Source organism: Orcinus orca, chromosome 18, assembly GCF_937001465.1.
Source record: "Orcinus orca chromosome 18, mOrcOrc1.1, whole genome shotgun sequence".
NCBI lineage: Eukaryota > Metazoa > Chordata > Mammalia > Artiodactyla > Delphinidae > Orcinus > Orcinus orca.
The window spans coordinates 67,263,537-67,288,668 of record NC_064576.1 but is presented as its reverse complement, the minus strand read 5'-3'; the positions used below and the strand labels follow the sequence as shown (position 1 = coordinate 67,288,668).

The 25,132-nt window shown below is 35.0% G+C and overlaps 1 protein-coding gene across 5 annotated transcripts in view; it reads left to right on the top strand.

The window, feature by feature from the left end:
- NBEA (neurobeachin) overlaps positions 1–25,132 on the top strand; it is a 629,334-nt gene that overhangs the window by 377,675 nt on the left and 226,527 nt on the right. For all 5 annotated transcript variants that reach the window (XM_049701354.1, XM_033410053.2, XM_049701353.1 and 2 more), the window contains exon 38: positions 12,972–13,096. In XM_049701354.1, coding sequence (XP_049557311.1) covers positions 12,972–13,096 — 125 coding nt within the window. The remainder of the gene's footprint in view (positions 1–12,971; positions 13,097–25,132) is intronic.

Sequence of the window (25,132 nt, the reverse complement as noted above, 5' to 3'; positions counted from 1 at the left end):
TGAGCTAACATACTGATCAGCCCCTGGCTTATAGTACCTAATGGTTTGGGTTTTTTTTTTTTTTTTTAATTATCTTGTTTTTCTTTTTCTTTTTTCTTTTTTTTTGGGGGGGGGCTGCATTGGGTCTTCATTGCTGCATGCAGGCTTTCTCTATTTGCGGCGAGCGGGGGCTTCTCATTGCAGTGGCTTCTCTTGTTGTGGAGCATGGGCTCTAGGCACACGGGCTCAGTAGTTGTGGCTCACAGGCTGTAGAGTGCAGGCTCAGTAGTTGTGGCACACGGGCTTAGTTGCTCCGCGGCATGTGGGATCTTCCCAGACCAGGGATTGAACCCATGTCCCCTGTGTTGGCAGGCAGATTCTTAACCACTGTGCCACCAGGGAAGTCCTACCTAATAGTTTTAAATGAAAAAATCAGCACATCACTGACAACATATTCCAAAGTATGATCCAAGGGCTGTCAATAAGTGTTACTTGGGTAAAGTATTACATGGTCAGATGAGTTTGGGATGTTGAGTTGGGATGTTGAATTAAAGAAAATTAAACAGTTTTGTTTAATGCAGATTTCCACTTGCATATGAGACTCTTCACTAGAGCCCTGTTTAGGGGCTTTGTTAATTGAGTTTTTCTAGAGGACACAACAGTGAGAGGCCCGTGTACCGCAAAAACAAAACAAGACAAAACAGAAAAAACTTCCATTAAAGGTCAAATCAATACATATGGATTGGTGAATTTTGAGCTGTGTGCTGAGTTTTCTAGTCATGTCTTTATGTCATTGTTTTAAGCATATAAGCTGTCTTTATGTAAAAGAGGAAATATGAAATTGATTAAATACTGAGTAACAACTGTCCATCTGTAATAAAAGGATGTGTATACGTGCAGAACAAATCTTCTTTCATTGGTATGTCCTAATTAGTATCAAATTTACATGAACTATTTAAATTTTGAAAGTTGAGTCAAAATAAAAGTTTATGCAAGAAACTTATCTAAATTGGGAAAATAGTTTAAAGCCTCTCAAAAAGTGAATAAGAAAAAAATTTAAATATTACATTTTAATAGAAAACTTAAATGTAACTTTAATAAATGAGGCATGAATATTGAGGTGAATATTTAAATATAATTAAGTTATATAAGCACATGTTATGCTACCCTTTGGAAAAACACTGTATACCTGAACACTAAAAATGAATTCAAAATTAAATGTTATTTTTAAATACCAGTTTTTAAATAATGACAGAATTATTCCTCTATTGTGAATACAGATTTTTAAAATATTTATGTACATTAATGAGAATTAGGGGTAAATATATCATGAAAGGTTTGCTGTATTCATGCTCAAGTAGTGGGTGTTTTCCTTTCTTGTCTGTTAGTGTAACAAATATAAATCAGGGAAGGAAATATATATATACATTTTTTTTTTTTCTTTTTGCGGTACGCGGGCCTCTCACTGCCGTGGCCTCTCCCGTTGCGGAGTACAGGCTCCGGACGTGCAGGCCCAGCGGCCCTGGCCCACGGGCCCAGCCGCTCCGCGGCATGCGGGATCCTCCCGGACCGGGGCACGAACCCGCGTCCCCTGCATCGGCAGGCAGACTCTCAACCACCGCGCCACCAGGGAAGCCCCCTGGTTTTACATTTTTGACATATTTATCAGAAAAAAAAAAAATTAGAGGGGGTGTAGGATTTGGTTGTTTTCTGAACGGACAAACTTGAGTGTCAACAGAGTTAAGAGCTTTTGTAAATAGAAAGTTAATTGTGAAACAAGTAAGCATACTTTTTCAATTAATTTAAAATAAATGTGTTAGTTAACTTGCCTCACAAATAACAGAAAGAAACAAATACAAATGGACCAGCTTGCATTTGATCACTGAAATGATCGTGTAGCCTAAAGCACACTTCACAAAGGCTGACGAAGTTGTCACCATGTTCCTAATTTGCTGTTGTACTTTTCTATTTGGGTTAAATATGGCACTGGCAAATCATTCCTCTACAAAGGCATGATAAGCTACTAAGAAAGTGATACTTTTAGTTCCATTGTCAGGAGTTCGATAACTGCTTCCACCCCACTTAGTGTGTATTAGTGTAAAAGCTGAAAAGGCCATATATGGTTTTGTTAAAATTCATTAGCATGTCTAGTAATTAGTAGCGTTGCTCTGCCTTTCAAGACTTGTCTCTGTCATAATTTTGTTTTAAAAGTTAAATCTAATTTTATTACATGAAAATACCATGAGAGAGCAATTAAATTAACAAGTATTATTGCATACCTGTTTGCAAACTGTTCTAAGTACTGTGGGGTTGCAAAGCTGCGTAAGACAAATACCCTGATCACTAGTTTATAATCTAGTAAGAGAGTCAAAGTGTAAATGCATGATTAAATGAACAGTTGAGATCTACCAGAATATAAACAAATGTTTAGTTGCCAAATTTGTAATCAAGGATGTTTTAGAGGGAAGACTGGCATGTGATACAGAACAAACATAGAAACATCGTGAAGAGTAATACACGATTAATTGCTAATTGGATAAGCATGAACATTTTAATGAGAGGAATAGCACATAACTAGGAATGAACAGCGCAAGTTTGGGGGACAGTCTGAGGGGAATAGAGGTTCTAAATAATGCAATAAGGGTGATGATATTGGAAAGAGGGGCACTCCATGGACCCTGCAGAGCAGACTAAAAGATTTACTTCTGCGTATCTGTCACTGCAGTTAAATGTTGCATTAAAAAATGTTAGACCTTTCAAAACTATATCTGAATTTCTGGAAAACTTCTTGTTTTAGTTTGATAGAAATACAAAGCTGTATACACTTAAAGTTGTATAACAGCTGATATAACTACTATTTATTGGTGGACTTGTAGCAAGCACTGAATGGAGAGCATTAATGAGAACTATTACTCCTGTGTAAATAAAAAAACTAATACTCAGACAGGTTGTCATTTACATAGTGAGTGTCAGGGCTGGGATTTGAACCTTTTTCTAACTATGCTGCCTCCTGCTCCTGCTGCTGACTTCTGTGTACCATGCATTGGGCTGAACACTCTAAATACATTCCTTACAACAATTCTATAATGTAGGCTTTATTCATCCCCATTTTGTAAATGAAGTAACTGAGGTTTAGAGAATGCAACAGTGAAAATCATAAACTTAATTTTAAATAATACCAGGCAGGCATGTATCAATAAATGTTATATAACTAATAAGATACATTTTATATGAAATATTTTGCGCTATTGAAAAAACATTTACTTTGCAGTAATAGATATAATTTTAAAGATAATTGAAAATTGTACTATGTAGCATAAGGATATTCCTCAAAGTTAAGCAAATCCTTTCCTGTGATTTCTTATAGTGATCAATTTCTGTCTTATGGGGAAGAATTTTTAATTATAATTTCTAAAAATAATTAAGCCTATTCACCACAGCAGTAATTATTAGGATGAAAGAATATCTACTTTCGTCAAGTAGGATAGAATTGCTGTATGGAATTAAGTGTTTCACAAGGAGTTTTACAATTTTCCTAATTAAGATAAAAGTAATTATTGCTGCCCTAAGACTGCTTAAATTGAGACTAGCTCTACTGGAAAAGGAAATGTATAAAAAGGAGTGTAGCTATTCACTAAAAAGCTTTGTATGTTGCTGCCCAAAAGTAAATAAATAAATAAAGCCTGAGCCAGAAGAGTAGTTGGTTAAAGACAAAGAGTGAAAATGCAATTCAACATTTGCTGATCAGGTGGGTCATAGAGAGCTCATTGAATAAAGTTATTTATTTTTTTTTCTTTTTGGAAACTATTTCTCTTTTCTACTTTCCAGCCCTGCCTCCTTATTTAATTCATGATTTGGAGCCACTACTTCTTTTCAAATGTTAATAAAATGAAAGAGTTTAAGAAGTGAAAGTTATAAAAAGGAAGATGTCCCATAAAGTGTTTATCATTAAAATCTTTCCATTTGCTGGAACCAAACCTTTTCTGATCCTACCAGGCAACCTCGTTAGTAAATGTAACTGTTACAAGAAAGGAGTTAGTGGAATTCTTGTTGGGAGGCTCTTCCTCTTCAGCTCTAGATTAAGGAAAGTTCGAGAACCAACTCTACTGATCTGTCTGGATACTCAACTCCTAAATTTGTTCCTCCTTCTTTAGTGGCGATTCAGAATTTACAAACATGGTAAATAAGTATTTTGTAAGAATTGAGCCCAGTTTCCTACACAACACACAATAGCTGCTCTGGTGTCTTGCAGTAGCGTATGGAACCTGACCAGATGCTTAGGGGATTATTTTTCTCATCTATCATTTTCACATGGAAAACTATCCCTTAAATACTATAAAACCACTGTATTCCTTACAATACCAGAAAACCAGGCTCATAGGGAGTGGTGGTACACCCAAAAAGCAAAAGGAGTCACCTAAATATTTTTTGTCCCCAGAAAACTGCTTTCCATAAGAAAAGAGAAGAAAAGAAAAAGCAAATTAAAGAATCAAACAAAACATCCAGTACTCTATTAGGAGAATTTTCATTCTGCAACAATAAATAAAAAAGAAATATAAGCCCTCAGATATGATTATTTTAAGGACGCAATGATTTTTTTCTTGAATGATTTGCTCTGCCCTTTATCAAATAGACATTTGTCTGCCTTCAAACTTACAGTATAAATATATCTCTCTTTAAAATTAATGGACAACATCAACATGGCTTTTCAAAGGTCACCTTAAATAAACTAAGAATTTTCTTTTGTAGTATATTTTATTCTGAAAGGCTTTATTTTTCATGCACTGTGACTAAGATTATACTATCATATTTTAACCAAATGATATTGCCTTTTCCTTTTTTTGATAAAAAAGGAAATTAGGAGCAAATGTGATGCAAAGAAGTACAATGGATCGCTGCTGCAGTAAACAGTACAAGGGGAAAGGAAGGGAGAAGGTAGCATAAGCTACATATGGGACCATCCAGAGAGAACAGAAACATTAGCAGAAAGTTAGATCACAACTTGGGTCAAAATAAGAAACCTGTAATGGAAACAAAATTTTAGACAAAAAGTTTACTTTCCTACCCACTTTCTTTTTCATGCCTTTAAGATGTCTGATTTGGCTGCTAACAAAACTTTTCTCACTATTAAATATGGCTTATGCAATCTAACACACACTTTAATAATATTCACTATTTTTTCATCTAAAGCTTCATTATAGTTAATTGGAAACCTAGTTTAATTCACATATGTTCATCAATCACTATCTCCCTCTCTGTGAATCCAAAATGTTTCATAGAGTTTCTCAAGAATCATCATTCACAGTAACTACTCCCCACTGATATGCATGGGAACAAATGATATAGACAGACAGCTGTAACGCGTCCCCAGTGGTGTGTTTGGAATCCTATCTTTCCTTCCAGGTTCAGTAATACAGGGAGAGAGAACAAACTAGCCTGACTTGGAAAGACTGGCCTGAAGACTAGGATTTGGCTTTGTGAAATATGACTTTACAGTGTCAGGATGTGAGAGTACACTTTTCAAAGACAGGAAGAATGCATCTTTCAGGAGCTTCACAATCAATTTGTAATTAAATTATCAGATATAATACATGACCTCAGGTCAAAGAGGATGTAAGTGTGTCAGAGAAAGGAGACTGGAAGAAGTGCTTAGTAATACATAAGAGAGTCAGAACAGTATTAATGGCTTAAGGCATATATCAAATGTGTATGTGTAGATATATCCTTTAGATGAGAGTGCGTGTACACACACACACACACACACACACACACACACTTACAGCATTGAGGTAATATATATTACTAGGAATTGACTAAATAACCCACAAGACCTGTTAATAAAAGGCTGATGATTTTTCTTATGAAGGAGAACTAAGAGTGCCAATAAATACAGAGTTTGTTTTGCCAACATACTTTGTAACCATGTTTCATTAGCATACTCACACTTGTTTACTTGTACATTCACTTATGCAGTAAGTTGGTTCCCCATTTTTATTAAAGAGAGTATCTCATCTGTTTCCTTCTTAACACTTACAAAAAATTAACTATAAGTTTATTTATTTAAATTATGAAATAGACTGAAAGCTGCACAAAGGCACAAATCATGTCAGTTTATTCATCTATGGAAGTCTAGTACTTAGCCTATCCCTGGCTCTTAGGTGTTCAATAAATATTTGTTGACTAAAGGAATGAACATATGCAATATACACAGAGCATTCTATCTACTTCACAATTATCATTTTTCATTCAGAATAATTAGTTCTGATTATAAAGAAGCAGGAATCAGCTGTGCTGGTGCTTTAAGTGTAATATCCTCAAGATATTTTGTTTCCTTGGTTGCTCTCTTTACAGTTAGAGGCAGTGTGGCATGAGCTAGAAAGTCAGCCAGCCTGAGGACAGATACTTCTTCTGCCACCTACTGGTTGCTTAATCTTGGGCACATCACTTAGCCTTCCTGTGTCTCCATTTCTTAATTTGTAAAATGAGTTCACTGATCTTAAAGGGAATTTATGAAGAGTAAACGACTTAATACATATGCAATGCTTAGAAAAGTACCTGGAATACAATAATCTCTCAGTAAATACTAGTCCTTCTGTAAGTAGTATTATTCTAGGAACTTACTCAATTCTGGGGTTATTTACTACAGTGACATGGGACCTTCAAATCTCAGAAGTTCAACACAAGAGAAGTTTATTTCTCACTCATACTACATGTTCTGCGTGGAACCATGGGGAAGCTCTGCCCCTCGAAGTCACTCAGGGATACAAAATGATGGAGACTCCACATCCATGCTTATTTTCTTCATTCCTACAGCGGAGGGAAGGGAACATGGCAAATTTTCATTGGCTCTTAAAACTTTTGTCTGGAAGTGACTCACCTTTCACATTTTATTAGCTGAGGAAAGTCACATGGGCATGCCTTATTTCAAAACAGAGGAGTGTAATCTACAGTGTGTCCAGAGGAGGAGAGGATAACAATTTTTAACTACTAGTCTCTCAGTTAGCATTTGTGTTTTTGGTCGTTCTTGGTAGGATTAGAAGTCATGCACAGAAGTCTTGACCTCAGTGATCACCACCAGTTCTTTAGCCAAGCAGAGATTCGAGTTCTTACTGAATTTTGTGTGTATGTTTAGCAAGATATTCCTTTGTTCCTTTCACTCTTTTCTCTATTCCACTGGGTAGTTTTTGTTATCAAATATCAAGTAACCAATTAACAGTTCAGTTATTCTTTACCAGGTAAATTCAGTTTTCCCTCCAGCTTATGAAGGTGATTGATTCCTGGAAGGGGAGGAGGGACCCCTTTTAAGAAAATTAAGTGCATTCTCGTAAGTCTAAAATATAACTATCAAAAATTTCATGGAGGAAAATTATGACTTCCTGAACCCTATTTATGCTAAAATAACACCAAATTCTAATTAATGAACACCATTACATCAATAGTAACATTAATTATCATAATACAACCTAACTGGGAATCTTCCCTTCATTAGTTACTGGCTCTTTACCTCCTCTTTTCTAGCAATTATGTGCTATACTTGTAAAATCACACTCCTGAACAAAACATACATATGATACTCAATGTTTCTGTAATTCAGTCATGAAAGGCAGAAACATAGATGTAAGGACCAAAATAAATAAATAGTGGGAAATAATACATATGATATCACATTCATCCTCCCAGGTGACATCATTAGAGGTATCACATATGAGACTATCACTGCTAAAAACTTGCAAATCCAAGCAGAATTTCAGTGCAGCATGACTACCTGCACAACCATGGAGATGATGGCACAGTGGCTTCTGTATGTGTCCACCTGGATGCTCTCCAAGTGCAGGAAATCTAAATTAGCCCTCCTTCAAGAAGAGAAGTGCTTGTCAACCTAACTTAGGGTATTAAAAGAACCTCTCAGAGTACTCAAAATATACTGACCAAAATAGGCATATCACAGAGTAAAAATTTTTGATTGTGCTTACAAATTATTAATAACAATCACATCTAGAGTTAAAACTTATTAGAGTAGTCTCTATTATTATCTTTTTTCCTGGAATGCCTCACATATTACAGAAGAATATGGCAAAGTGTATCTTATTATGTTGAAATATTAAATAGGTGGAATGGTAGAGGAGCGATTTAGTTAAAGGGTCAATAATACATATTAAATTTCAGTGGGAAAGCAGAGTGAAGAATGTGTGAGTGAGAATAAAAGGAAAGGAGTATATCTTATTATACATATTATGCTGTTATATCTTCAGCACCAAGAGCATTGCCTAACACAAGATAAGTACTCAGTAAATATCTTTTTGAATAGAAACATTGAAGGAAGGAGAGAAGGAAATAAGTGAGTATCCATTTTAATGAATGATACTGTTTAATGTTATTGAGAGTTGAAAGCACAACTCTCAGTACCTATTGTTATTTTATCTATACTCAGTTCCACTATCTTTAAGCTATAAATAGAAAAACAATTGTGGTTTGAAAGAAACAAAGTTGTTTTTTTTTTAAGAGTTTATGTCTGTTCAAATATTGAAAACCCCAAATATTATCAAAGACTGGACTCTCAGTAATATTAGGTTAATTTCCACATAGAAAATGGGGAAAATACTAGAAGAACAAATCAGAGAACAAATATCTAAATTTTCCCAATCCTTGCTTCCCTCAAAAAAAAAAAGAGAGGATAATGGATTTTAGAAACTACAGATGAAAATTTTTCATTGTTGTGGTCTATTTAGATCCTCTGCCCACTTTTTAATCAGGTTATTTGGTGTTTTTATTGTTGTTTTTGAGTTTTATGAGTTCTTTATACATTTTGGATATTATATTGTTTACCAGATATATTGTTTGCTAATATATTTTTTCTCATTTGGTAGGTTGTCTTTTCATTTTACTGATTTTTTTTTTCTCTGCAGAAGCTTTTTAGTTTGATATAATCCCACTTGTTTATTTTATTTTTGTTGCCTTTGCTTTTTGTGTCAAATCCAAAAAAATCATTGCCAAGACAAATGTCAAGGAGCTTACTGCCTGTGTTTCCTTCTAAGAGTTTTGTGGTTTCAGGTCTTATGTTTTAAAGTCTTTGACCCATTTTTAGTTGAGTTTCATGTATGGTGTAAGACTGATCTAGTTTTATTCTTTTGCATGTGACTGTTCAGTTTCCCCAACACCATTTTTTGAAGAGACTTTCCTTTCCCCATTGCATATTCTTGGCTCCTTTGCCGTAAATATCATAAATACATGGGTTTATATCTGGGCTCTCTATTCTGTTTCATTAAGTTGTGTGTCTGTTTTTATGTCAATATCATACTGTCTTGATTACTATAGCCTTGTAATATAGTTTGAAATCAGGGAGCATGATGCCACAGCTTTGCTCTTCTCTCCCAAAATTGCTTTGTCTATTTGGGCCTTTTGTGGTTCCATACAAAGTTTAGGATTCTTCATTCTATTTCTGTGAAAAATGCCATTGGAATTTTGATGGAGATTGTATTGAATCTGTAGATTGCTTTGGGTAGCCATGTACATTTTAACAATATCAATTCTTTCAATCCATGAGCAAGGATTATATTTCCACTTTTTTATGTCTTCTTCAATTTCTTTATTCAGTGTCTTAGTTTTCATTGTACAGGCCTTTTCGCCTCTTTACTCCTAGGTATTCTTTTTGATACAGTTGTAAGTGTATCAGAGCTCTCTTTCTGAGAGTTAATTAGCTGTAGTGACTTTTTGCACATGGCTTTGTATAGCTTTTTTAGTGGTTGCTCTAATTATTACATCATATCTACATAGCTCATCACAGTCTACTGGTGGTGTCATTTTACCACTCCAAGTGAAGTATCGAAACTTCACCTCCCTTTACATTCCTTTACCCTCCCTCATTTATATTTGTCTTGACTATTACCTCTACCCACAAGTAGAACCACATCAGACAGTGTTATAATTTTTGCTTCAACAGCCAAACATAATTAACAAAACTCGAGGAAAAGGAAATCCTATTATATTTACTTATACTTTGCTTATGTCCTTTCTTCCTTCCTGATGTTCCAATGTTCCTTCTTTTATTGCTTCCCTTATGTTTACATGATTGCTATTAGCCATTTTTTTAGACTAGCTCTGAGGCTAACAAATCTTTTTCATCATCTGAAAATATTTTCATTTCTCCTTTATTCCTAAAGGATATTTTCACTCGTTATAGGATTCTGGGTTGACAGTTCTTTTAGCACATAACAAAACTTTTACACTTCCTCTGGCCACCATAGCTTTGAATGTGAAATATGCTGTCATGGTTCATGGTATGACAAGTAATTTGAGATCGAAACCTGGATTTTTTTTTTTTGATTTTCTGGGATATTTTTATCTCATTCAAATCTTCTATTTTAGCTGACTTTTCTCTGACATTACTCTACCAGGACAAGTGGGGCGCACTGCCTCTTCAATGCCAGGTGGAGATAGAAATCTAGGTTCCCCGCTTCCCTTCCGCTGATATCCAGGGAGTGGGTAGCTCCTCATGATGGCTTGGCAGGGGTGGGAGTTCCAGCTCCCCACGTGGTATCCACTGATGGGGGTGGCCTCATTGCTGCTGGTTAGTAGTAAAAGTCCTGACTCTCTACTATGTCTCCTCCCAACCCACCCCAGTGGGAAGAGAGAAGGATGCCTCATTACTGACCACAGGGCGTGGGAATCCAGTCTCTCCATATGGTCTCGAGTGACTCCTTGAGGGTGGGGTACCTTGTCATCAGCCAGCAGAGGTGAAAGTCCTGGCTCCCTATATGACCTTCTCTGATGCCACCCCAGTTTGGATGTTAGGGCGCCTCATTACACCATCAGGAGGCTTCAGATCTAGGCTCCCCTCTCATCCTTTGCTATTGTGTGTGTGGGGGAATGAGAGGCATAGTTTTTCTGTGGTGTTTGGCTGGAGGAAATAATTGTCTAAAAGTTTCCTGGCTTCCTAGGATGCCCTTTTCCTGGTCTTTCGGCTAGAGAAACGTGCTTTTGTTGGGGCTTTTTTTTTTTTTTTGTCTGTACCTGTTGGTCGATCTGGGTTGCTAGCTTCTTTGCCTCCAAATCTAGGGTATATGAGACAAAAAGATAACCCAGGGAACTCACCACTTTGTTGTTCCTTGGGCCCTGTGGTCCTTAGCCAGTCTGCCTTCTGCTCCCCACATTTCAGAGTTTTGTTACGTTTGTTTTATATGTAGCGTATAAATTTTTTTTTTTAGTTGTTCTTAATGGGAGGAATAGAGGAAAGTATGTCTGTGGTCAGGAATTTGAGAAAACATTACATCTCAGGTCTCTCCTAGTGAATTCAGTTACTTAATTTTAACATACTTTTAAGGAAAATCATTATAGCAAGCTTTTAGCATTTTCTTCTTTAAACTACTAGGATTAATCTGTATTTGTAGGGATAGAAATTTTCCTATTTTAAATTAATGACAGAGGTACACTACTCATAATAATTAATCACCAGATAATCATTATTTTGACAGAAAAATAAAATTATAATTATTATGTTTAGAAAAACAAGTATATTAAATTATACTTTAAATGATTATAATTTTAATGTTCTTTTTATATATCCCTTATATTGATATATTCTTTTACAATTAAGCTATAGAAAACAAAATTAAATAGCCATAAAATCTAAATTTTTTTCAGAAGTAAATTATTGTTCTCACTGACTATACTTCTCTGTAGATTTTCAAAGTAAAAAAAAATTGTTTTAATTAATTCATTGAATATTTATTAAAAACATAGTATGTGCCAGACGTTGTGCTAGAGAGATAATGATGAGCAAAATATATAGTTTCCATCTTAATCAAACACAGTGTTCTCCTACAGTAAAATATCAAAATAAAAACTGAAATCAAATCTTCTATGAAAGCATTTTATATGTTTTTATGAATAGTGCTGCTCAAGAAAATTAGAATTTTATCTTTTGAGTATATTATTCCAGATACTATACAGAAAAAGACAGACTTCTCAAGCAGTAGCATTTATCACTGTTTATTAAAATTAAATTGAAAACAAAAATGATACCATGAAATGTTCCATTGATATACAACGAACATATTTCAGTAGTTTCTGAAATATCTTGTAGATTTTTAATATTGTTTAAAGTGTAACATAGTTTAGACAGTGTTACCAACGATGGCCATGGCTGTTAATGGTTTATATTAACTGAAAGCTGTAAAATCATCCAAGGACTCTGTTAGCGTTAGAATAATAATTTACCAAGACAATTACCACATACTGGCATTTTTTTGCAGCTCTAATTCAGTATTATTAATAATGGATAAAATTGCACTTTTCTCATGTTGCTGTGGGCAGTAGGGAATTATTTCAATGAATATTTCAGCACATTATTTTAATCATTCTTCCACCAAATCCAAGTGGGCAATATTTTATAGTTCTTAATTCAGTGTACTAAGAAACCATGGTCATTAAATTGTGAACTATTTGTAGTGAGGTCTATCCTGTGATTTACAAGCCTTGTTAAAAACAGTGTAAAAGAATGCAAACTGTGCCATTAATACTTGTAATTTGATGCTGCATTTGTTACTAAACGCCCAGTGATGAATGTTTTCAGTAGAAGGAAGAACATTGTAAAGAAAGCAGAGCTGAATGTTATAATGCCTAAAATATGAGAATGTTACTATTTTAAGTTTTGTTCATTTGTAGAGGAAACATATGTATATAAACACGTTGTAAAACATAGATATCTCAAAAGTTATCTTAATTTTCCAATGAGACCAAAGAAATAAAGATTTAACTGTATTAGTTATTAATTTAGAAGAGTTAAATTTACCATAGTTTATAATATGTAATGTCATTCATGTTCCTGATGAATTGAATAGAGAAAATATTTAATCCTTATAAAAAGAAAATGTGCAAAGCTTTTAAAATTTATTGTGTAAGCAGTCTGTGAACGTATATAACTTGAAAAAATGTACTTCCAGTTATACATCATTATTAATAGTTATTATTGTTTTTTATCTTCCCATTCTTAGCCAACTGCACGATTTCTGGCGTTTGGATTACTGGGAAGATGATCTTCGTCGAAGGAGACGGTTTGTCCGTAATGCATTTGGCTCCACTCATGCTGAAGCATTGCTCAAAGCTGCAATAGAATATGGTGAGTACCAGTGCCTCTCACACAAAAATACTCCTGGATGTGAGGTGACTCTTTGTGGTTGATAGTTCTTTTTTTTCACTAGCATTTAAAATTCTCCATGTCATAAGCCAAAAATGTTATGTTCTGCTTTATCCTTCAGCATCATTTAAGTTATACTCAATCAACCCAATATTTCTCCCACTTGATGTATGTTAGACTCTTCAGCTTCTCTGTGATAGATTAGAAGCCTCTACATAGTTGGTTATTACCCAGCATCCTTCTCATAGAGCCTGAAACAAGAGTAAAATCATTTTCCTTTTCAGCGTCTTTCAGACTTTGATCTTTCAAACTTTTTCACCCAACGTGGAAAAAACAATGTACTACTGTAAGTGTGTATTCAGATTTATATATTTTTACGTATAATTTGTGTGTGTATGTGTGTATATATACATATGCATACTGTGTGAATATAAATATATACGTGAAATATATAGGCAAATATGTGTACTGTTATGTATATACATATACACATGCACATACTTGTGTATTTAACTGAAACAAATGTCTTACTGATAATCTCATTACATGGCATTCTGTAGTTTAACCCTATTCTATTCTGTTATTTTCAGTTTAATAAATAAATCGTGCCTCAGTATGCCCATTAGGTTCCCAGCCCTCCAATGGATTGCAAATAAAGTTTGAAAAAGACCATCCAACATTAAAGATATCATCCATTATCACACTACAGTAGAACTGCACCCTAAGTTGTCCTTTATAAAATGTACAATAAATAGTAAATATCAAAATACTTTTTGTAATTAAATAAAAACGCTGCTACTTTAGATTGCTATCCACCAAGAAGTATGCATAGGGCTATTCTCTCTGTTCACCTACTTTTTCAAAATTTATTTATTTATTTTTGGCTGCATTGTGTCTTTGTTGCTGCGCGCGGGCTTCCTCTAGTGGCGGTGAGCGGGGGCTACTCTTCTCATTGCGGTGGCTTCTCTTGCTACAGAGCACGGGCTTTAGGAGTCCGGGCTTCAGGAGTTGTGTCTCGCAGGCTCTAGAGCACAGGCTCAGTAGTTGTGGCGCACGGGCTTAGTTGCTCCGCGGCCTGTGGGATCTTCCCAGACCAGGGCTCGAACCCATGTGCCCTGAATTGGCAGGCAGATTCTTAACCACTGCACCACCAGGGAAGCCCAGTTTACCTATTTTTAAATGCTCTAAAAAGTTTAAGTTTGATTGATAATATAATTTTATAAACCATATACACTCAGAAAATAACGTTATTGAACACTGTCCATATGTTTTTGTTATTGACTACTTTTGTTCTCACAATCACTTGGGTTTTTATTATTTTAATTTTTATTTATTTGAGAGTAATAAATGAGCCATATGTTTTAAAATTTACCCTAATATATAACATGGGTTGCCATTCATGTTCTTGATGGATTGAACAGGGAAAATATTGATAAAGTTAAAAAGTAACTTTATACAGTAAAAGTAACTGCAGGAGAGAATATGCTTTAAAAAAAATTATAGTTGACTTGTACTGTAGGGGATTTCTTTAATCAACTCAAAAAAAATCACCTAAGGATTCTAGCACCTAAGGATTTAGCACCAACTTAAAATGAGTTATTATCTTTATGTTCTACAGAAGAGATTCTTAGAAATATCTACTTAAAGTGGCATGCTTTATAATATGAACTTAAAAATTTTTAACTTCATTTCATATTCCCAACCATTTAGGCATTTTCATCAATTCATCTTGAATTCATCTCATTAGAAATTAGAAACATCTAAAGACACCTTGTAACAGGGGTTAGGCTAGAGTGATATTATTAGTGACACTGTGTTGCCAATACCTTAATTATATAGGATTCACATTATTACTACATTCAATGTTCTACAGGTTGCTTTTAGAAAGGGTCTGTTAGAAAAATATTTCTTTTGGTTTTCTATAAAAATGGATGCCTTATTTTGTATGTTCAATTTGTAAAATGTCTTTATTATTAAACCAGTGTCAAAGCTTATAAGAAACATATTTAAAATTTTTTATATTGACTTTTTTTTTTTTTGCGATATGTGGGCTTCTCACCGCTGTGGCCTCTCCTGCTGCGGGGCACAGGCTCCGGACGCGCAGGCTCAGCGGCCATGGCTCACGGGCCCAGCCGCTCCGCGGCATGTGGGATCTTCCCAGACCGGGGAACGAACCCGCGGCATGTGGGATCTTCGCAGACCAGGGAACGAACCCGCGGCATGTGGGATCTTCCCGGACCGGGGCACGAACCCGTATCCCCCGCACTGGCAGGTGGACTCTCAACCACTGCGCCACCAAGGAAGCCCCTATATTGACCTTTTTTTAAGACTGTCATGTCATGTTTTAGTAACATAGTAACCACTGTTAATGAACCTAAATTAAAAAATAATATTCTGATTTTGAAACAGATGAAAGATGTAGGTGATAGTAAACATCCCCTGTGTGTAGTATGAACGTATTTTAAAATATGTAGTGGTTTATGAATTTGAAATAGTGGATCATCAGCAGTATTCCAAACCTGTTATCTCTCCTGAGTTGGGTTCTTTGATAAAAGGAAAGTAAGGTATGTTTCTATTTTATACGTATCTAGAACAAAGACCACACGTATGCCATAAAATATTCAGGACATCTACATGGTACCCATGCCAGATTTACTTCGTGGTCATTCTTGGGGTTAAGGTCGGGTAGTGGAAGACAAAAGAGAACAGAAACAATTCTACCTCCAAAAGTAACTCTAGAGCACACCTCTTTGACTTCACATTTGTGAACTTCTAGAAGTGGGTAGAGAGTAGGGAGTAAAATATGGAGGATATGAAGAGGTGAGTGGAAAGTACTCCCTGGGGTGATCTGTACATAGAAATAGAAGGAGGAATTACAAACTGCCAAGAGAAAAACATAACATTGTATCTTCTTCCAAACTCTTAATGTGCCTTCTAACCTATGTTTAAAGTATTTCCTCAGAAGAATAGGAAGTAAATGTCAGTAATTATTACAAAGCACTTTATCCAATGAAAATAGATGTTGAAAGACTTAATTGAAAACATATTTTGTATATTTTAGAGAAAGGCTTTTATATGCACATATTGCCAGAACATTCATATAAAACTAACAGAACTCAGCCCATCATCTGGTCACTCTGCCTGCCATTAAACATTTAAATGTGTTTTAAGTACCTTAAAGTCTGGCAGTGTATAGACTAACATCTGAAAGATTTAATGTTTTGGTTTGTGTAGGCATAGATAAAGGGTATATTTATAGCACAAACCTACTAATTTTGAGAGAGCTTCTAGAACAAATTGAAATTCAATTTATTTCTTCCTCTTAATTTAATAATTAAAGTATCTCAAATTCTACCTTGAAAGTTAAATATTAAATGCACAGAAACTCTGCAGTAATCTATGGTCAAAAATTTTTTTCTATTCATCTACATTGTGGCAACAAAATTGTTTTAGGAACAAAAGATTTAATGAATGGAACTTTCAGTATGGCTTGAAGTATTTGAATCAGTGATCAAAGTTTTCAGAATTTTAACCAAGTTGTACAAGCTGAGGGAATAACCTAAAATTACTTAAATAGGGAATATTTACATGGCCATCAAAGCAATCCCTGAGATCTGATCACTGGTCATGTCTCTCTGTTCCTGTAGTACACTATGTTTCAAGAATGTGAGCCTCTATTAATATATTGTAATAGAAGTGAAACTGAATTTGCAAGCTTAATGTTTTAACAAAAATGTTTTGAATCACTTGACTTTTCCTTTAATTCAAACAGTTTAGCTTAAATTATAGTTAAACTTTAATGTGATGGGCAGAAACATTTAGCTGTAATTTAAATTTCATGACATTCTATTTAGGCAATTTATTTGGAGCCACAAAACAAATATATTAACAATACTTTCTTTTAAATGAGCAAATAATCAGAATTAGATATATTTCCAAGGAGACAAAAAGGACGGTTATTGTACTTCATATTTGCTTTGCAAAGCTTTCTCTTCCATTTCATTATTAAAACTTTTGGTTGACCTTTTTCAGTTGGAAAACATCCTTAACACTGATGGAGTTTTTCATGCTTCTTAGTAATACTAATGAGTTGAATAATTTATGAGGTTGTCATGTGCAAAAGATTTGGTGTGATTTGACATACTTTTCAGCCTCTAGTGTTGGAATGTGATTAATAAAAACCTAGAGGCATGTAATTTTTTTTGCTGGTGTTTAATGCTCTAATTTCATATGTATTGAATGTGTTTTTTGGGTGTTTTCTGATAGTAAAATCTCATACAAGTGCAAATTTAATTGATTACCGGGAATTTTACAGACCATAGCAGTGGAAGAATATAAGGAAAATATTTTAAACTATAAATTCATTTTCTGATCTGCAGGGCTTTCTTCTTCAGGGCAAATTAGCTAATAAGGAAATGATTGAAAAAGGAGGATTTTGTATATTGTTTGTATGTTTAAATAAAACCTAAACCAGACAAATTTTGGTCCATTTCTGATGCTGAAAGATTATGGTGTCAAAGAATAGTTAAAATCTTAATGTTTGGTTGTCTTTTTGATTGTCTATTACCATGTAGGACTCTGTTCCCTTTCCATGAAATTATAGTGGAGCAATGTTTCATCAGAGCCTAAGATCTCAAGCTCCATGTCTGCGATCAAAGCCATCATCCTAAATAGGTCTGATCAGGCTTCGCAGAGGAGGGCAGGCTGTTTTAGCCAGAGGAACAAAAAAAATGGAGCAAAGATGACAAAATTAATCATTCATTTCTTTGGCAATAAATAATAAGATATGCTGAGAACTGCAAAAGAGAACATCCTTAGGTTCCTCAGAGATGTATCTGCTTAACACCCAATTTATCTAAGCTTGTGAAGCCATCGAGATATGACCTTGATGAATAAAAAGCAGCTCTGTAGTGAATCTGGAATTAAATTAGTTTTGATGGTGTATGCATGGCTACTGTAAGGTGCTACTTGCAGTCCTCAAGAAATAAGAAAACACCGAGAATAAAAAAGTACTAGTGCAGCTATATACAGTTGTTGAGACAGGAGCTTCAAATTATCTGACTTCATTTTTTTCTGACTTCAGGTTTTTGAAGAGTTTACATTTATAATAGTTGGAAACGATGATTTGATTGTTTTACCGAGTGGTTTATTGTTTGTACCATGTAGTCTCTAGCAAATGTCTTCTTTTTTTTTTTTTTTTTTTTTTTTTATGTGTCCCTAGGTCTGAAGTGGGTCTGTGTAGACAGCATATATATGGGTCTTGTTTTTCTATCCATTCAGCAAGCCTGTGTCTTTTGGTTGGAGCATTTAATCCATTCACATTTAAGGTGATTATCGATATATATGTTCCTATGACCATTTTCTTAATTGTTTTGGGTTTGTTTTTGTAGGTTCTTTTCTTCTCTTGTGTTTCCCACTTAGAGAAGTTCCTTTAGCATTTGTTGTAGAGCTGGTTTGGTGGTGCTGAATTCTCTTACCTTTTGCTCGTCTGTAAAGCTTTTGATTTCTCCATCGAATCTGAATGAGATCCTTGCTGGGTAATCTTGGTTGTAGGTTCTTCCCTTTCATCACTTTAAGTATATCATGCCACTCCCTTCTGGCTTATAGAGTTTCTGCTGAGAAATCAGCTGTTAACCTTATGGGAGTTCCCTTGTATGTTATTTGTTGTTTTTCCCTTGCTGCTTTCAATAATTTTTATTTGTCTTTAATTTTTGCCAATTTGATTACTATGTGTATCAGCGTGTTTCTCCTTGTGTTTATCCTGTATGGGACTCGCTGCGCTTCCTGGACTTGGGTGGCTATTTCCTTTCCCATGTTAGGGAAGTTTTCGACTATAGTCTCTTCAAATATTTTCTTTAGTCCTTTCTCTCCCTCTTCTCCTTCTGGGACCCCTATAATGCGAATGTTGTTGCTTTTAATGTTGTCCCAGAGGTCTCTTAGGCTGTCTTCATTTCTTTTCATTCTTTTTTCTTTATTCTGTTCTGCAGCAGTGAATTCCACCATTCTGTCTTCCAGGTCACTTATCCGTTCTTCTTCCTCAGTTATTCTGCTACTGGTTCCTTCTAATGTAGTTTTCATTTCAGTTATTGTATTGTTCATCTCTGTTTGTTTGTTCTTTAATTCTTCTAAGTCTTTGTTAAACATTTCCTGCATCTTCTCGATCTTTGCCTCCATTCTTTTTCTGAGGTCCTGGATCATCTTCACTATAATTATTCTGAATTCTTTTTCTGGAAGGTTCCCTATCTCCACTTCATTTAGTTGTTTTTCTGGGGTTTTATCTTGTTCCTTCATCTGGTACATAGCCCTCTGCCTTTTCATCTTGTCTCTCTTTCTGTGAATGTGGTTTTTGTTCCACAGGCTGCAGGATTGTAGTTCTTCTTGCTTCTGCTGTCTGCAAATGTCTTCTTATTGTTCATTGATATGTCCGTTTTAGTTGGTGTATTATTAATTAAATCTTCATATCTGGAATGAAATAGATGATATGATTATTGTTAAAATAATTTATTGAAAAGTTAATGATGTAAATTTTTTACAAGCGAGAGAAAGGCATACATGGAGTCATCTTTCAGCTCTTTTTTGATGCCAGTGTCATATTTTAATACAGTCTTATCTTCACCCTATGGTTTTATAGTCTCTTAAAATAATTTAAATGGATTATATAAATGCTGACTTATAAAATATGCTTATAAAACACATTTTAAAGTTTTTGTGTAACAGCATTTTCATATCAACAAAGGTTTTAACAACTCCCCTGTTTTTATGTGAAGCTTCAGATGGAAGGCTTTAAACTGATTCAGAGGAATCAAGTGGCTTCATTAATTTAAAAGCATTTATTGAATATCTTGTCCATGCCGTGCATGCACTAAATGTTGAATACAGAGGCTGAGGCACAATTTCTGCCTTCTCACAGCACATAGTTTAGTGCAGTGTGTCTCAGCAGGGGTGGAAGTCAGCGTGTGCTACTGGCATCTAAAGGGTAGACACCAAGAATTCTGCTAAAATACCTGACTATTCACTGGGCAGCTCCCCAGAATGACAACCAAAATCCGGCCCAAAACATCAGCAGTGCCTAGGTTGAAAAATCCTGGTCTAGTGGAAAGAAATAAGCAGTTCTCGTAGAGGGAGGTGGTACTTCATAAAGGAACACAGGGAAGGTGACTAACGCTGGACCTATTGGGTTGGAGTCAGCTTCACAGAAATAATTACTTATGAACTGACTTGAAAGAAGATTAGGAATTTACCAGGTGAGCAGGGAAGAGCAGAGTTAATAACAGAAATTTCCAAGACATGGAGGCATAAAAGACCCTAACTTACTTCTTTGAATGACCTCAATATTTTGCACTTGGTAATAGGTCACCTTGTAAAGTTATCAGAAAGTATTTTGATTTTAAGTATTTTATATTCTGAGATAAAAGAAAAACCACTTGAGGACAGGAATCATATCTTTCACCTATTCCATTTAAAGCATCCACATTAATACAATTTTTTGTACTTAGTTGCTGTCTTTTATTTAATTGATAATTCATTCATTTCAACATACACAGTATTTTAACCACATTCATTCATCCTTTTCAATAACAGCATTGAAGTATGATAGTCTACAGAATAGGTCTATAAGTACAGCATTTTCAAATTCTGAAATATGTTTTTTATGTCTGTACTTTATTTCCAGTTAGAGCATCAAAAGCCACTAAAGATAAGGAGCTGACAAAATTATAGTAATAGATCTATTGCTAAGTGGCATGGAGCTGCTCATAATCTTGCTTATATTTTTAGACTAATTTTTATAAAGTGTACATAAAATTACATTTATAAATAATTAAAATACAGTATGATAGATATTTTCATCAAGTTGTATTAAAAATGGTATGCAAACTCAGTGAAGAGGGCTGGCTAACTGAAGAAATAAATTTTAGCTAAACTTGAAAGGATAAATGGATATCTACCCAAGACAGTAAGTGAGGTGGTGGTAACATGGAGGAAGGGACCGCACAACATGATGTGTCCAGGGAATGAAAGTGGTGCTGCTTGATGGAACACAAGATAGTGTGGGGAGATCGTACAAAGATGAGCTGAAAAGGCTGCTTGGAACTATACTGTGAAGGGATCTGTCAATAGACAGAGCTATTAAAGGATTTTTATTTGGGAAAATGACACACTATAGAAATTAAGTGGCATGCTAACTAATAAATGGTAGATAGAGCAAAATCTCAATCTAAATACCGTGATTTTCCTATACAGTGTGTTGCTGTAGATAAATTTGGAATTTTCCCAAGTGTATGAGCATTATTGAACTTCCCCTCTCTAAAAGTTTACCTGCTAAATTTTGGCCCACTTGTACAGCCTGTCATCCACAGAGATTTATCAGTACAGGTGAACTTAGAGTCGTTCACAGACTGTGCATTCAATGTCATGTATAAAAACATAATTTAAAATGTCTTTAGGGCTTCCCTGGTGGCGCAGTGGTTGAGAGTCCGCCTGCCGATGCAGGGGATGCGGGTTCGTGCCCGGTCCGGGAGGATCCCACATGCCGCGGAGCGGCTGGGCCCGTGAGCCATGGCCGCTGAGCCTGCGCGTCCGGAAAGTCTTTAGTGTTTTTAAAAGTGCTTTCGATAACCTATACCAGCACCATCTCTTAGCTATCCCAGTTTTTAATAGTTAAAGAGAAATTCCTGTTAATTACGTCTTCCTTCCATGTCTCTGAACCAGTTGCTTATCTATCCAAAACATCTCCTACCCCCCATTTCTCAGAGTTTTAAAGTAAATTTTCCACACTGCATTTTGTGTCAGGCTTAGAAAAGAAACACCAAGCATCATTCCCCAGGTTAATGCCATCCACTGCCAGGGGAAGTCTCCCCACCCTTTAAGCCCTCATTCAAGCTGTCCAGTTCATCTTTTCTTTCATTCCAAGAATGCCAAAACTTTCTTCCTTCCATTCTGCTACTCATTGGCTATCTACCCCTCTTGACTCAGGATGAAAGGTTTCTTTCCTTTGTTCATTTTCCCCTCCCTCCCTCCCTCCCTCCCTCCCTCCCTTCCTTCCTTCCCTCCTTCCTTCCTTCCATCCTTCCTTCCTTCCTTCCTTCCACCTTCCCTCCCTTCCTTCCTTCCTGAAAAGAAACATAGTCATTGTGGAAAATCCAGAAAACGCAAAACAATTTTAAAGAAGGGGGAAAAAGTCACTCAAAGACAGCCGTCAAGATAGCTGCCTTTACCATTTTAATGTATTTATTCCTGCTGGTCTTTTTCTAAGCATACTTTAATATAAGGACCAAACACTATGCTATGTACTCAGACAGTCACGAAGATGAATAATGCATTATCTCTGCTCTTCATGATATTTAGAGGGTTCCAAACTAGCCCAAGTTTTCTATATGTTTTAGCACTTTTTTCCACAAGTAAAGTGTGCCATGTGATTTTCAATGTAATGAAATCCTATTTAAAATATTTTAAAATCACCCTAACTTAATGGCTAATCAAAATCCTACCACATAATATTCTCCTACCACAGAGATTCTATGTTTATCATCATGTATATTTTTAAAATATGGCTTATCAAATTTCCCTTAAAAAGCATAGAATGCAGTTTTCTACATTTACTCCATTAAGATTATTAAGTTAGCATTTCATAGTTATATAATGCTGTACTTAAATTCAATAATATTTTCTTGTACCCTTTTTAATTGCATTTTTACTGTTTAAAAATGCTATTTATGAATATCCCCTTTGTTGGTCTGCTCTAAGAAATATTGCTTATATATGAATATTTTGAATTAGGAATAAATGAAATTCCGTTTTTGCTGTCAGAACCAAATTGTAAAAATGCATTGCATGTCTTTGAAAATCAGTATAATCTATTAGCAGGCCTGTCAATATAAAAAGTGCATTCCCTTTCCACCTCTTGCTCTAATAACCTCTTCTGTGTTACTCTGAGGCAGTTCACATAATCAGAGTATATTGTCAGCTTACTGGAGTTGGGGAAGCATGAAATGAAAATCACGTTAATATTGATCCAATTCTTTTACTTGCAAGTGTCCTTGATGTCCTTCTCCACAGAGCAATAACTGTTGATGTTAGGTAGCCATTTTCTTTTATTTCTTATAGTCCAGTAAATCATTTACAAGCATAACTAATGTGAATAAGAACTTACCACTTAGAATAATAATCTGTGAACATTCCATCTTAATTAATGTCCATATTGCTAATTCTGGATATTTACTCTGCCATTGAAATAAGTTCTTCAAGCTTTTCAGAGAACAGCCTACCTGCAGATGTAATGTTTATGTCTAGTTTAAAACAGTCGAAAGTCTGTACAAGTTACTCATGCTGTACTCTAATTTTATGTGATATAACAATGTATTAAAATGGACCATAAATAGTAATATCAGTTATTGATTCAGGTAAGCATTACCATTTCTGAATCAAATTCATTATAAATTTGAAGCTGGTATCTTGGTAGTTTTATGGTGATATAGATAATATCTATTTTGAATTACAAAATATATTCTCCGTCAACAGAAATGAATTGAAGTGAGAACCATGGTTAAATCCAATGCATTCAGACTAAAATACTCACAACTAAGAAATGAAGAATTTGATGTGTAAACTGTCCAGATTTTTTATCTGTATTAATTAAATTTAGTCAATAACTATTCAGATTTTTACGTAAAGTGTGTTTGAAACAACAAATAGAAATTGTTTATTTGAATAGAAACAGTCTATTTCATTTATAGAAATACTTGCTTTCATAAAAAGATTTTGTATTGATAAAGTGAGGCTCCTGACTCAACATCAAATATAAAAGAGCTGAGTTTTCCAGTCATTCTTTCCAGTAGTGTTTTGTTGTTTTTTTGTTTTGTTTTGTTTTGTCTTTTTCGGTACGCGGGCCTCTCACTGCTGCGGTCTCTCCCGTTGCGGAGCACAGGCTCCGGAGGCGCAGGCTCAGCGGCCACGGCTCACGGGCCTAGCTGCTCCGCGGCACGTGGGATCCTCCTGGACCAGGGCACGAACCCGTGTCCCCTGCATCGGCAGGCGAACCCCCAACCACTGCGCCACCAGGGAAGCCCTCAAATAGTGTTTTTATTCTGTATCACTAACAGTCCTTACCATTAGGATTTTTCTATTGCAAAGACTGTTTTTTCTTTAATCCTGTTCTATACAGAAGATGATTTTTTTTTTTTCAGTCCTTGGCCTTCAGCAGGTCTTTCCTTCTATGTCATCATCATTTACGTTACTTATGAAAGGAAATACTATGTTTGTGCTATAAAGTCAAAGGCAAAATTTAATTTTGAATTTAAATTATTTACAAAGAAAAATACTTTTCAGTAAATGATTGTTACAGTGAAGTTTGTTCTATGTATGTACTACTGCTTTTATCTCACATTAAGATTGACATAAAACATTTTTGAGTGTTAGGTTTCTCAATACAACAAAAACCATTCTTTCATCTTGTTTAAAATGTTCAAAATTGTAAAATTCTCAGTAATAGATTGATTCATACGTATTATTGCACAAGATCATATCACCATATTTAATGTAATTAGTTGGGAGTATTTATCTTAAAATCTTTTCCTTTTAGTGGAAATTAAATAATATCATTGGAGTTACTAAAAGTGCTGTTCTGTAAAGATATTTGTTGCTCTGATTTCAGCTTTAATGAGAAAAAGTAATGTCTATTTAAAATTTCCCAAAGTATTTATGTGTCATTAATACTCCTAAAAGAAGTATTTAGGTTTGAAAATGAATTGCAGCATTTTCTCTTACGTAAGGGGAGATTTTTGTCAAAACACATTTCCCAAGCTAAAAATGTTGTGAAATGGTGTATATTGAAAAGAATTTCTCCTCCAAAAAAGACTGCCATCTTAAACTGATTTCAAGATGTTTAGAAACATTAGAATTTCCTGATATTACATTTAGATAAAATTAAAATGAGACTAAATTTCCATTCTTCCCATTTCCTTCCAGTGATGGAAGAAAAGTATGTATTAAATGGCTCATCTTTATAATTCTCTAAAACAA